A 12,818-nucleotide genomic window follows, 5' to 3' on the forward strand; every position below is an offset into this window, starting at 1 on the left:
GTGCGGGGCCAACTCATTGGCCCGAATGGGAAAAAAATCTAATCGACATTTTTTAGCTGCCGGTCATTCGCTGGAGAGTAAAGTGTAGTGATTTGAATGAATTATTTTACGAGGGAAGTATAACCCCAAATTTTAACGCCAATCTGGCCAGTGACTTTCTAGAGGACGGCCCGTGGAGCACTGCTGCTACTCGCATGACTGCAAGGCCCCAAGTAGCCTCATCTGAGTCATCCGGCAGACATTCATCCGCAAAAGCCACAGGTGGCCGTTACAGGAGGGAAATCGTCACTTACCAGAATACGGCTCATTCATCGCTAATCAATCGCCTCGCTGGTAGAACACGCACTCCGGCGATCAGTAAGCGGAACAAACAAGGTCCGCATGTATCGCGCGCTCAGCTGAGAGCTATAAGACATAAACGTGGGGCTAACGCCAGCGCATGGTTGTCACATCCAACAGCAGCACTGCCTTAGTAGCACTGCGCCGGTGAGACCGTTTTTCTAGTGATTGCGGAAGCCGAAACGAAGCTCTAATCGATGAAATTAAGTGTAGGTTAAGGTACCGCACGTGACCTAAATAAAGGGGCGTCCTACTGCGCGAAGCGTAAAAAACCAGAATTCGAGTTTTCGCTTGTCACGTAGCGCTTGTCCCTTCGCGTATCCGTTTCTACCATAAGACCGTCCTGCATCGGGAAATCTCAATGCGTACGGATTGGCCACACGCTTCCTTATTTTCTTAACTTCCCTTTTACGCGGAGACGCCGAGATTGGTCAGCTCTGGACGAATAGAACACCCGCCGCAACGGCGCTCGACACACATATATACGTTTGATTGACCACGCTCGCAAAAAAAGCGCCCTGATCACCGCATCAGGATCCATTTTTTTTTTTTTAAGCTGAAGGGTAAGTTGAGAAAAAAATAATGAAGGGCGGCCTTACGATCCATCTCTCTCGCGCGCGCTCTCTTTGAGAGTGGCCGGAGCTCGGAGCGAGCGCCGCTAGCATTGCTTCGTTTTGTTGTTGTTTCGGCCTCCAGCGCCTCGGTCGCAGCTCAGCGAGCCGAAAGCGGCAACGAGTCGGAGCCGCGTCAGTATAACGGGAAGTGAGCCCTTCCCAAGGAGGCTCGCCACGCTCGGCTTCATCGCCTTCCTACAGCAGTGCCGCGAGCACGGGCACTCTTAACTGCTCTCGAGCGGCAACAAGAACGACAAAAACATATCAAGAGGAACGGAGCAAAACCAAAAAGTCTCGAGGCTTTTTTGGAAAACGCGAAAAAAGAAACGGAAGGGAACAGAAGAAAAAACGGAGAAAGACAGGAAAAAAGGAAGGAATCTCCGAGCACAGGCCTGCAGTGTCTGAGAGGAAGAAGCAAAAAAAAGCGACGAGTGCCCGTTAGGTGCGTCGAAATGGAGAGAAAAGGCTGCCGCCAGGACGCCGGCGAGAAATAAAAACTAAGCGTGAGCGGTACGCAAGCCGAGTGAAGCCAAGCCGCGCCAAGAACCGAGCCGTGTTCGGCAGGGGTACGCGAACGGTGCGGGTTGAACGGCCTACACGCGGTCGGCTTTGCCCGATTAAGAAAGCCGCTGTGCGCGATCCAGGTTTAGAGGGGGAGGAGGATGAGGAGGTAGAGAGAGACGTGGAGAAAGAGAGGCAATGCCAAGTAGGACCCTTCGAAGCGGCCCCCAGTCTCAGTGCGTGCAATGATGCCCGCGGCAGCATAACCCCCTCCCCCCACCTCCTCGGCCTCCGCACCGCACACCGGTCTCAACCGAGATGCGTGTTGTTGTTTGTGTGTACCTCAGGCGCTTTGCGTCGTGCCTGAACCGTTGCTCGCGGATGATAGATCCAAACACGGAATGGCCAGAAACTGCTCTCCGAGCGTGGAGGGTGGGAGGAGTGGAAGTCCGCTGCCGCGGAGCACCTCGTCGTCGGCCGTCCCCGAGGCACGGTGGCGGCATCAGCGCAGCGTCCCAGAAGTCCGCTCTCTGCCGACGTGGTCGCGTGCACACCGAAGCGGCGGCCTCTCGGAGGAAGGGAATTCGGCACAGCGTGCACGCCGAGGGGTTACTCCGTTTCTAGGCCAGCGCCTTTTTTTAAACAGCTACCCCCCTGAGGCGGGGGCAGGACGACGGAGAAGATGGAGGCTCGGGAATGCCTGCGAGGGGGAGCCGCTACAGCTATCCGACGACGCCGAAAAGAAACACGCCGTCCTGGGCGATGCTATATACAAAAACCTGTCCGCCAACGACGCGCCGTCGATGATCGGTGGTCGTCATCTGCCAGCGATCTGCCTCCGCATCCTGGGCGCTTTATATATAGTTTATCGGCCTCGAACGGCAGGCGTAGCGGCTTCTGGTTCTCCTCGCTCGCTCTTTCTCCGTCTTCTCTTTGTCTTCTGCTCTAGTGGCTGGCGTGTGGACAAGACGTGATAGGCTCCAAGACGATGAGGGGCGTCGTTCTTGGTGCTGTTTTTTTTTTCTTTTTTCGGCAGGGGCAGGACTGCAGGCGAGATCGAAGAGCCTGCGTAGCGTTTCTTCTAGCTGCGACGCCACCTGACGCACGTACGGTGCAGAGACGTTACCTACTGGGAGGAGGGCCGCCATGGGGCAGAAAGGTCAAACCTGTACAGCGACGGTTGTGGTTTTTGTTTTCGTTTTTTTTTTTTTTTTTCCTCGGAGGGCTGTCCCAGCGACCTATGGCTGACGCCGTGTTCTGAGGACCTACGCGTCACTCTTACGGACAACCAACCCCCTTTCCTTTGCGGCAGCTCGAGCTCGCGATGGCAGTATATTATGAGTGGCTGAAAAACGAGTCTGGGAGGAATGGATGGCTGCGACTCGCAACGCGCGGTGGCAGTGGCGGTGGCGGTGGCAATATCTTAAATGCACTCTGAAGTCAGCCGTAAACATTGTCTAATTAGCCTATCCACTTTGAAGTCTACAATGCGTAGCCGGTGTTATAGATTTTCGTTACCGATTTTCGTTCATTATTATCCCGTAATATGCGTTCGAAAGATCTGCCTCCATCGCTGCGTCTTATCCGCCCATTGGCTGACGTCGCTAATGGCCACACTCTTGGCGCTCACTTTAGCGGATTGTCAGCGTGTTTAATTTGCGAAACTTGTGCGAACAAACATAAAAGTGCATAATAGCGGTGTAGCAGGAAGAAGTCGATATTCTGTTGGCTGGTATAGCATAAAAACAACTGCAAATGAGTGCGAAGTCACAGCCTATCCTTGGTGTCGCGGACGCCGAATGGCGTTTTGTTGATTGATTGATTGATTGATTGTAGGGTTTAACGCGCCGACGCAACGCAGGCGATGAGGCGCACCGTAGTGGAGGGCTCCGGATTAATTTTGACCACCTGGGGATCTTTAACGTGCGCCGAAATCTCGTACACACGGGCGTTTTTGCTTTTCGCCGCCATCAGAAAAGCGGCCGACGCGGCCGGGAATCGAACCCACGACCTCGTGCTCAGCAGCGCAACGCCTTAGCCACTGAGCCACCGCGGCGGGTGAATGGCGTTTTGTGTTCCGACGTAGATTATACACATGAGCTGCAGCACTAGGGAGAAAGAAACAGCGCAAAAGACAGGACGAAGTAAAGGACGAAGTGTTTACTTCGACCTGTCTTTTGCGATGTTTTTTCTTCGTAGTACAATGTACCAACTGGTACCCTGCTAAAGCTCTAGACTTCCGCGACACACTCATTTCGATGAATCACGTGTGCTAAGCGCGATGAAGCCGGAAATGGAGGTGCGCCAAGCTTATTTCAGCGCCCCCTTAAGCTATATCCATGCACTGATGCGAAACGTAGAGGTTATCATCCAAGCTTTCACATCGGTGCTATGGGAAAAAGTTTCCTCCTTATCACTGCAATAAGCGACGGAGAGGTGACGTAAGTTTGCCACACTCTGATTCACCCACGATCACGCAGGTGGAAAAGATAACAGCAACACTCGTGAAATGTTGCTTGTGAAATGACACAGTTGCAGATAAGTAAAGCACTTGGCGGATAAGCCCAATATGTTCTCTCGTCTCACCGCACGGTGAGACCGCACGGTTATCCGCACGGTTAACGGTGAACAAAAAATATCCTAAATGAACGCTAACTAGGGAATGTTTGTTTCGTAAGTGAGCCGTTTGTGTTTTGATGCGGCATATTACGACGGCGATAACAGCAAGGGGACGACGACACGGAGCGGTACTATCAACTCGTCGCCCTAGCGTTACTTCGTGCCGTCGGCTTATTGTTATCCCCCCTGTAAGTTTCCACTTTTCCAGCAGAATCAAGTTATACGAACTCGCCCAAGCAACCACTTAAGTAACGAGTTCATCGTGTGTGAAAAATCCCGCGCCATGAATTTCACAGCTCAACAAATAGTGCATGGTGGCCAATATGCATACGCAAGTGACAGGACAACAGCAGTAGCTACGTAAACTGGTTAAACCGCATGCATTACTAAATGAGTTGGTCGTCCCACCGGCTTTACCTTCCATGACGCACCCTCAACAAGCCCTGAAAGGGGCTAAACGAGCATGAGCTCATGGACTACAAAACAGTGGGAAGAGGCAACATTTTGACGCTTTCAGAAGCATATAGCTCGACATAAGAAAGCGACGATGTTTATTGCTCCCACTTATTCGGCCCCCACGAATGCTAATTCTGCAAGTCGCCAACGACTAACCTGGCAGAAAAATACAATAAATGAGCCCAGAAACAAACCAAGCTGATCACGAAAAAAAGAGAGGGCTGCATTCTATTCGCCAAGAACAGCCTCTTAAAGCATACAGCACAACTTGCGTGATAAATAAATCTATAAATAGATACTGCGAGCTTTAGCTGCAGTCTATACAGGCTATAACGTTGTGCTGTTGAGCCCAAGGACACGGGTTAGATTCTTGGCCGCTGTGGCCGCTTTTCTGGTGAAGGCGGAAAGTGAAAACGCGCGTGTGTCTGAGAATTCGGCGCACGTTAAAGATCCCCGGGTGGTAAAAATTAATCCGGAGCCATCCGCTACGGCGCGCTTGATAGCGCAGGTGTATCTTCGGCACGTTAAAAATCTAAAATCATTCACTCGATTCTAGCCTATACAAGGCTGCTTAGCATTCCACATGAAATGTTCAGGATGTGGAACCATGAGAAAAATAGCTGACACCGCGAATGTTAGGATTGTAGTCTAAAAAAGAATGATTAGAGCTCCGTATCAAATGTCCATGGTCTACAGCGGCGCATAAAAACAAACGGATACAAAAGTACGTGTTCGGTTCAGCGCTCGACAATCCTTTAAAGGTGCGGCCGGCTCGCGGCGCTGTTGATTTAATAAACAGCAGGCACAACAACAACGCTCTCACATGCTCGAAGGGAACACATTCATATGATGAAGGCGGAGAACCGATGACGAGCTCGATCAGCGCATGCGATACGTGCAGCGCCGCGATTTGTGTCACGGTCTAGGACGGCGTCGGTCGTTGTTCCCGCTGTGCCGATCCCTGGCGGTCGTCACACGTAGAGCGAACTCAACTAGTAGACGGCCGGCCGATGCTCACGTGCGCGCGCATTTTGCGTCGGCGCGTGTTCAACGAGACACGCACGGTCACGCTCATCCGTCTCGCGCCGCAGCGGCGCGGCAAACAAAATCTTGTGCACGTGACCGGGAACGTCGTTGTCGGCGATACGTGCGCATCTGGTCACGTTCTTGGCGTGTATGGGTGCGTTGCATTAGCACTGCATAGGCGGCTTTGTGACGTGCCGTTTGCGAGACATGATCAAGGAGGGGCACAATACTAAAAGTTCGAGGTATTACTGCCTTAGAAGTCCTCACGGTCGACTTAAAAAAAAAAAGCAAAGGTTTTTTTTTTTTGTTGTTGTTGTTGTAAGTCGGGCAGAACAGAGCATGGGAAATTTTTACCAACATTGCAAATACAGTCGAACCTCGTAAAACAAAGTAGTATCGTGGCAGTAAATTAGTTCGTTACATCCGATATCCGTTGTGAGCGTAGAGGTAAAAATCGGCTGTAATAATCGGCAATCTGGCTCGCGCAACAATCCTAGATTAAAAAAAAAAACGCATTGTTCTAAGCTGCGAACCCACTATAAACGAAGTAATCATTATCTGTCTCCTTGTGGCATTTAAAACTAAACATGCCGGAGCGTGAGATCATGAAATTACCACAGAACAAAGTTCGTTCGGCAAAACAGGCCTGAGTTCTTATTTACTTGAAGGAGGATGTGGCCTTCGCCTGGTGGCTTTTTACAGTCTGAGCCGAATGAAGTTTTTTACAGTGTTTATACGCAATGGAGCCTTTTCTACTCCTGCAGCTTTTCAATCTACTAAAAAATGGTTGTTTTGTCCCACTTTTTCTTAGTTTTGTTTTTAATATGGTAGCTTTCGGTCTTGAGCCTCGCGGAAACGGAATATATTTTTTTGTTGTAGTAGCCGATATCGCGCGGCTCTCGAGGTTTCGGTTACGTTATGAAAAGAATAGGTGTCATTGAAATGAAGCGTGACCAAACAAACTTCGTATTTAGTCCGCTATATCCGATAATTCGCTATATCAGTGTTCGCTATAACGAGGTTCGACTGTAGTCTTAAACACGTGCGCGTATGTGCATGACTCTGTCTACCTCTTTCAAAAACCCGTTCAGACCAGGAGTTACAGGATTACGCCGGTTACAGTAACCGTCCGGCACAATCCCGTGGGCAAAGATCGTGCGGAGGTGTAACGAACATCTGGACAGCGAAATTATATAAGCGGGTCAGTGCCGACAACATGACCAAGAGAGGGACACACACACGCAAACGTCATTAATTGCTTTTTAAAGTCACAGATGAGGGCTGACGATTTCTCATCCGTATATCAATATGTCCTCACTACCCTTTCATTTCGTCCGGTCACATCTGCCAGGAAAAAGCAAAGCTGACTTACTGACTTCCAGGTATCCGTATGTGTGCTCTTGGCCAGACCTGACTCCCTTTGACGCAAATTTGAAAATTTAGCGCTCTATTCCACATTGATTCACTCAAGCGGTGGCTTGAGTGCAGAGACGACAGAAGGAAACCTTTGCCGACGGCCACTGTAGTTCTTCGTTGCGCCACCTCATTACCGCAGCTACTTGGCGGCATCCACTCGGTCTTCGAAACCACTTCCCTGCAGAGCGGGGTAAATTAGCAGTCGCCGTACACAGGCAGCGTCTCCAACCGAGCCGCGGTCGTGCTGGTCGCAGTCACGGTGGCGAGTCCAGCGACGTCGCCGCCGGACTTCCCACGCTTTTTCTCTTTCTTTTTCTGCTTCGTATAGCGTCACGGACTCTTGCGGCGGTCTCCCGAAGCGGAAGCGCATGCAGAGCGGAAGAGAAAAATTGACCATTTCCGCTCGGACACCGAGGGGCGGCCCTTGTCTTTACCGCGCTTCTCATCTCCCTTGTTCGCCTGCATCTTTTGCTCTTGCATACACATCTTGACCCTGACTGCGGCACGCCTAATACGTGAGCCGAAGTCACGTAAAGCGACGCAACTTTTCGAGTGTTGGTCGGCTACGTCGCAGGTCGTGTTGGATGTGTGGCGGCAGTTATCACGTTGTTTTCCAGTATTCATCGGAAAGACGTGTTTAGGCCGCCGAGCTCAGCCGATTGGACAATCAACCGTTCAAACTAGAGACTATTCTAGGACATCGACCCCTACAATCAAATTCGCAGAGGGCTACAAAAGCCCATGTGCGTTTCATGAAGGCCACACGCTTGGATGAAAGACTATAGTGCCCACAGAGGTACTAAAGTGTGTGCGCGGCCCCGCTCCTATTCCCTCTTTTTCGCCTGCCCTCTCTTTCATCCCCTGAACACCCCCTCCCCCAGTGTCGGGTAGCAATTCGGGCTCTAATTCTGGATAACCTCTCGACCGTTCCGTTAGTTTTTAAAGACGGTAGTCTTTCTTGGGCTACTTAAACCCAGAAATTTTGGTCTGTCCGTCTGTCTGTCTGTGACTCGATTCAGCCACCCGGCCAAAGCAAAACAATGCCTGCGCAATAGTCTTATATAGTCACAGCTAAACCTACCCGTCTTGGTCCGGTATAATGTTCATACTTGTCAACATTGTTGAAGAAGAACAAGACATTACGCAAATATGAGACAACAAATGAATACAGAAGTGATATTTGCAGTGTTCCTTTATAAAAATTTAAACATGCTTGACTTTTGCGAAATTAAATACTTCATCAACTGCAGAAAAAGAATTCACTCCGCCGTCGCCTGCTGTCGCCCGCGCCACTATAGATTCTGGCGCCATTTTAAGAAATCAACCGGCAACAGTTACGCAAGGTTCCACTAGATAGTTTCCACGTTCTGCTTGCAACGCACGTGGAGTAGGGAAACGCGGTTCTATAAACGTTGAAGTAGGGTGCCTCGATTAACGCGCGTCTTCGCCGTACGGCAGCGTTCGCATCGAGACACCCGGTTTGGAGCAGTGGAACGCGCAAAATTTAAAATGATTTAAGCAAACATTTGGCGTCTTTACCTTAAGAGGAGCGCGACGCAAGAGGAACAACATGAGAGGTGAGCGGTAAAGCGAAGGGAGGCATTTACTTCGCAAAAGCCGATGAATACTATCGTCTTTTGACGTCATTTGCAACGAAAGGAGCAGATACGCGGCCACTTTTTCTTCTCCAATCTTTATATTCTTCGCGACGTATAGCTGGTGCAGTATTTTTTCGTCCCAGCGCATACTATGACGTGTTAGGAGGCGTAATCTCTCCTGTTTTTTTCTAAATGCACTTGCAGTCGTGGTCGTAATTCTATTTTTTTTTCGTTTTTGCGTAAGACAGCAGGATAACCGATAGAAAACAAGTTAATTTGTGACCTCTTTATTTCCCCAAGTGCTTCAACTCATGTGCGATTAGCGATGAAATGACTGAATGGGTGGATAAAATGAAAGAAGGAAAAGTCACTCTACACTGGTGACCCTGAGTCTGCTTCCTTCTTCGCGAGACCTGCTAATAAGCAAGCGACGAACGCCATTTTCGATCCCTAAAACATTGAGGCAACTCTACCTCCCCCCAACCTCGGCGTAACATTTCCTTATAAGGACAAAAAAAAAAGCTCACTGCGCGACCGGGCTCAATACTACGTTAAAGTATAATGGAGGGCCCGGGTTGGTTAACGTTGCAGTCCGTATACCATTTTCTCCGCACAGAACAGTCGTCTGGAGGACCACCTCAAAGCATGCACACAAGTATATTATCTCCGGTGACAGTGCCCAGGAGTCCGAGCACATGTACACAATACAGCGTTAACTGCAACGGTCCGTTTAGGTGCGTATTAACAATTCACAGAGCACGAGCGCCCCAATGTGCACGCCCAAAATGTGTATCCGCGAGGAAGAACACCCGCACCTTCTGCACTTATAAGAGCACGCGCGCACGCAAGACAGAGCGGGCACTACTGGTCTTCGCATATATGCCGTGGTCGCATCAACACGGCGGCGATTGGTGGAGGGGAGGTGCCCCTCCGAATGTCCAAGTCAAACAGACCGTCCCACCATCGCTGCCAAGACCAAGAGAAGCGGGCAGTCTGCTGCGCGTACGCACCGTGTCAGCGTGGGAGAAGACATGCGGGCGCATACGGCATCCAAGACAGCCGCTACCGGTCCGCCTCTAGGCGCGAGAGACACGCCAGCATCACGCTCGCCTTGTCATTCGGACGACGGGGCTGGGCCGAGAACGTTTGACGGATTCGACCGGTTGCTCCCCTTTCTCTCCCGCACAAACACGCGGGCGCCTCGAGGCTCTTCTTGCACGGCTGCTCGTCAGGGCGCTTCGGCCACCGAAGCCGTGGCCCCTTTCAGAGCCCACGTCCGACCCTTTTGCGAGCCTGGTTGGTCGCGAGACGGAGCGATGCTCGATCGATGAGTCGACGTGCGCGCGTACCCGTTGCAAGGGGCGGGCATCGTCGCCTCAGCAGGCGGGACTGTTTGGTCTGTTACGCCAGGCGTCGCCGCCAGGCGGTGCGCTGTTTGAAATGAGCCCTGTCCAGAACGCGGATTATGTTTGCGGTAAAGACAAAGATAGCGCTACTTTCTGCTGGTTATCATGCGCACTGCCTCCTGGTTTGTGAACTTGACTTTTCTAGTGTCTTCTCTGTGTGCGCTTGTCTTGCCCCGCTCTATTCCGGTTGATTGATTGATTGATTGATTGATTGATTGATTGATTGATTGATTGATTGATTGATTGATTGATTGATTGATTGATTGATTGATTGATTGATTGATTGATTGATTGATTGATTGATTGATTGATTGATTGATTGATTGATTGATCGAAGGGTTGAACGCGCCGACGCAACGCAGGTGATGAGGCGCGCCGTTGTGGAGGGCTCCGGATTAATTTAGACCTCCTGGGCATCTTTAACGTGCGCCGAAATCTCGAACACACGGGCGTTTTTGCTTTTCGCCTCCATCGGAAGACCACAGCAAAGTCGTATCAAACTTCCAATCGCAACATTTATGTTCCCGTTCTTAGTACTGCAGAATTATCGGTCGCTGTTCATGCACCCTTTGCCTTTGGTGAACCTTATAGTATTGTGTGGTGGACCGTATGGTGGTCCGTATAGTATAGGGGCAGGGGGCGGCAGAAAGGTAGATGGGCAGATGAGATCAAGAAGCTTGCGGGGATAAATTGGTCGCAGTTAGCACAGGACCGGGACAACTGTAGATTAATGGGAGAGGCCTTTGCCCTGCAGTGGGGGTAGATAGAGTGGTGGTAGTGATGATGATAGTATTGTAAGGTGGTGCGTCCAAGGCATGAAAACGAGGATGCACGACATCTGGCCATAGCTAGGAAGCAACATATCCGCGGAGTGAGGGCTATCATCAAGAAACTCTCCTAGATGCCTGAATAGTTCGCCCAGCGCATTATCCACGTACCTGACAGCGATCCCTTGTGTCCTCCGCTGCAAGGCCTTCTCTAATCCATTTCTTCCACCCTTTCTCCACCAACCACGCACATCAGGCGTTAAATAGTATTCTCGAACTATCTGTTTCAGGGCGGTGGCAGGAGCAGACATTGCCTGTCTCATCCCTCCATCGTCGTCCGGTGCGCGCTCGATGAAATGCGCCGCTGTAGCTGGCGCTCCCGCTTGAACCCCTTTTATCTCAGCGTCTGCGCGCAGGCCGGCAGCGATTATTGCCACTCCGGGAGGCAACCGGTCGCCGCAACAAGGAACAAGATACAACGCCGGCGACGATACAGCGTCGATGGGCGCGCCGCCTCCCGTTCACCGCAGGAGATCGCGACAGATAGGAATACTGTGCCGCGCCCGTTATTCTCCCATCCACTTTCTCCCTCCTCGAGAAATGACCAGCCTCCATCTCGGCCGTGAAGTGGCCGTGCCCCCCGTCGGTGTTTTACTGGTTCGCCCTTCCTGACTGCTTGTCTGTTTCGAAAGCCGTACCGAACCCGGAAAGAGAATGACACAGATAGTGTTGGTATAAAGTCCACCTTTTCATGACATCTACCACAGGTTATTTTTCTTTTGTTAAAATCCTGGCCCTTTACACCACTCATCTTCATTGTCTTTTATGTCATTTCACGTATACTTTTAGCCAAATGTTTTACACTTAGTATCCCTTCGTCCTCATTAAACAACTTTTCCTTGGCGCTGTTTGCCCTTAGTAGGCCTTGCGCCATAAAAACCCAATCATCATCATCATCAGCAGCATATTTTCTTTTCTTTTTCAAAAATATTTTCGGGGGGAACAAAAAATTTTGCTCGACCAATTATCTCCGCTTGCGTTATTTTAACGATTACATTTGGAACTTTCGCGAAATCCGCAATATTGTGGAAATGCAGTTCACCATTTTCGGTAATTATTTTATATTTTTCTTATTTTTTAGTTTATCAAAATTTCATTGTAGCAATTATCTCCATTTACGCAGTTATAACGATTACAGGTGAAGCTTTCGCGAAATCTTCATTATTCTGGAAATGCCACGCGGCAGACGTTTTTACTTTTTCCGTATTTCTTTTATATTTTTGCTATCTTCTAGTTTTTCAAAATTTCGTTCGACCAACTATCTCCATTTACGTCATTCTAACGACTACATTTGGAACTTTCCCGAAATCTGCATTTTTGTGGAATTGCAAGGCGTTACACGCTCCTGGCTGTGGGGATACTCGGCAAAGGACGCGACGCATTAAAACAAAGTAGCGGGGGAAACAGTATTCTGTCTAGTTTATGCCCTGCCTGGACCAAACGCTCATATCCTCCCAATTTCCGCAAGTACATCGCCAATCGCTCGACGCATCTTTCCTTTTTTGGCGGGTGTTGACTCCACTGTTGGTCGTGCGACTATTTGCACTCGAGATCCGCACTTGCACGAGCAGTAGTACACACGTGGTACTGTTGCCAAGGGGAGAGCACAGGATTTCTACGTCAAAATGATGGAGGATATTTCCGCTATTATGATTCAACTATGTCACGACAACGATTACCGATCCACTATTCATTTGAGCCCAGCTGTGAAGAGCCTTTTCGTGCGGCGGCACTATCTGTCATTAACTATCGAAGTTCGTATAACTACTTACACTAAAATGGAAGCCGACCGTCATTCAACATTCATTTGTAGTGGGCAGCCCGACATTGCAATAAATGGGTACTTTAAAAATAGGCCGCGAAATTTGACAACCCAGCTGCGCGGGTTGGCTTTTCCGCACAGCTTCACGGATGATAAACGCCGGCAACCTACTCGTCGACATTCTCGGAAGTTGGTGCATGCTGTGCCACGTTCCCCTCAGAATTGGCGACTCGTCTCACTTAAGCATTGAGAAC

The 12,818-nt window shown here is 50.1% G+C and overlaps 1 protein-coding gene across 12 annotated transcripts in view; it reads right to left on the bottom strand.

Annotated features, from left to right (window-relative positions):
• Positions 1-12,818, bottom strand: part of LOC144174974 (ETS homologous factor-like) — a 405,488-nt gene that overhangs the window by 54,790 nt on the left and 337,880 nt on the right. Inside the window, exon 1 of one of the 12 annotated variants that reach the window (XM_077703972.1) lies at positions 10,914-11,130. The exons of 10 other annotated variants lie outside the window; for them this stretch is intronic. In XM_077703972.1, the coding sequence (XP_077560098.1) occupies positions 10,914-11,065 (152 nt within the window). In that variant the 5' untranslated portion in view covers positions 11,066-11,130. Of the gene's footprint in view, positions 1-10,913; positions 11,131-12,818 lie in introns of those variants that run through there. One more of the 12 variants, XM_077703973.1, reaches the window with a different exon arrangement.

The sequence above is a fragment of the Haemaphysalis longicornis genome, unplaced genomic scaffold (genome assembly GCF_048455015.1).
Source record: "Haemaphysalis longicornis isolate Haplotype H1 unplaced genomic scaffold, Haemaphysalis longicornis Haplotype H1 scaffold_3, whole genome shotgun sequence".
Lineage (NCBI taxonomy): Eukaryota > Metazoa > Arthropoda > Arachnida > Ixodida > Ixodidae > Haemaphysalis > Haemaphysalis longicornis.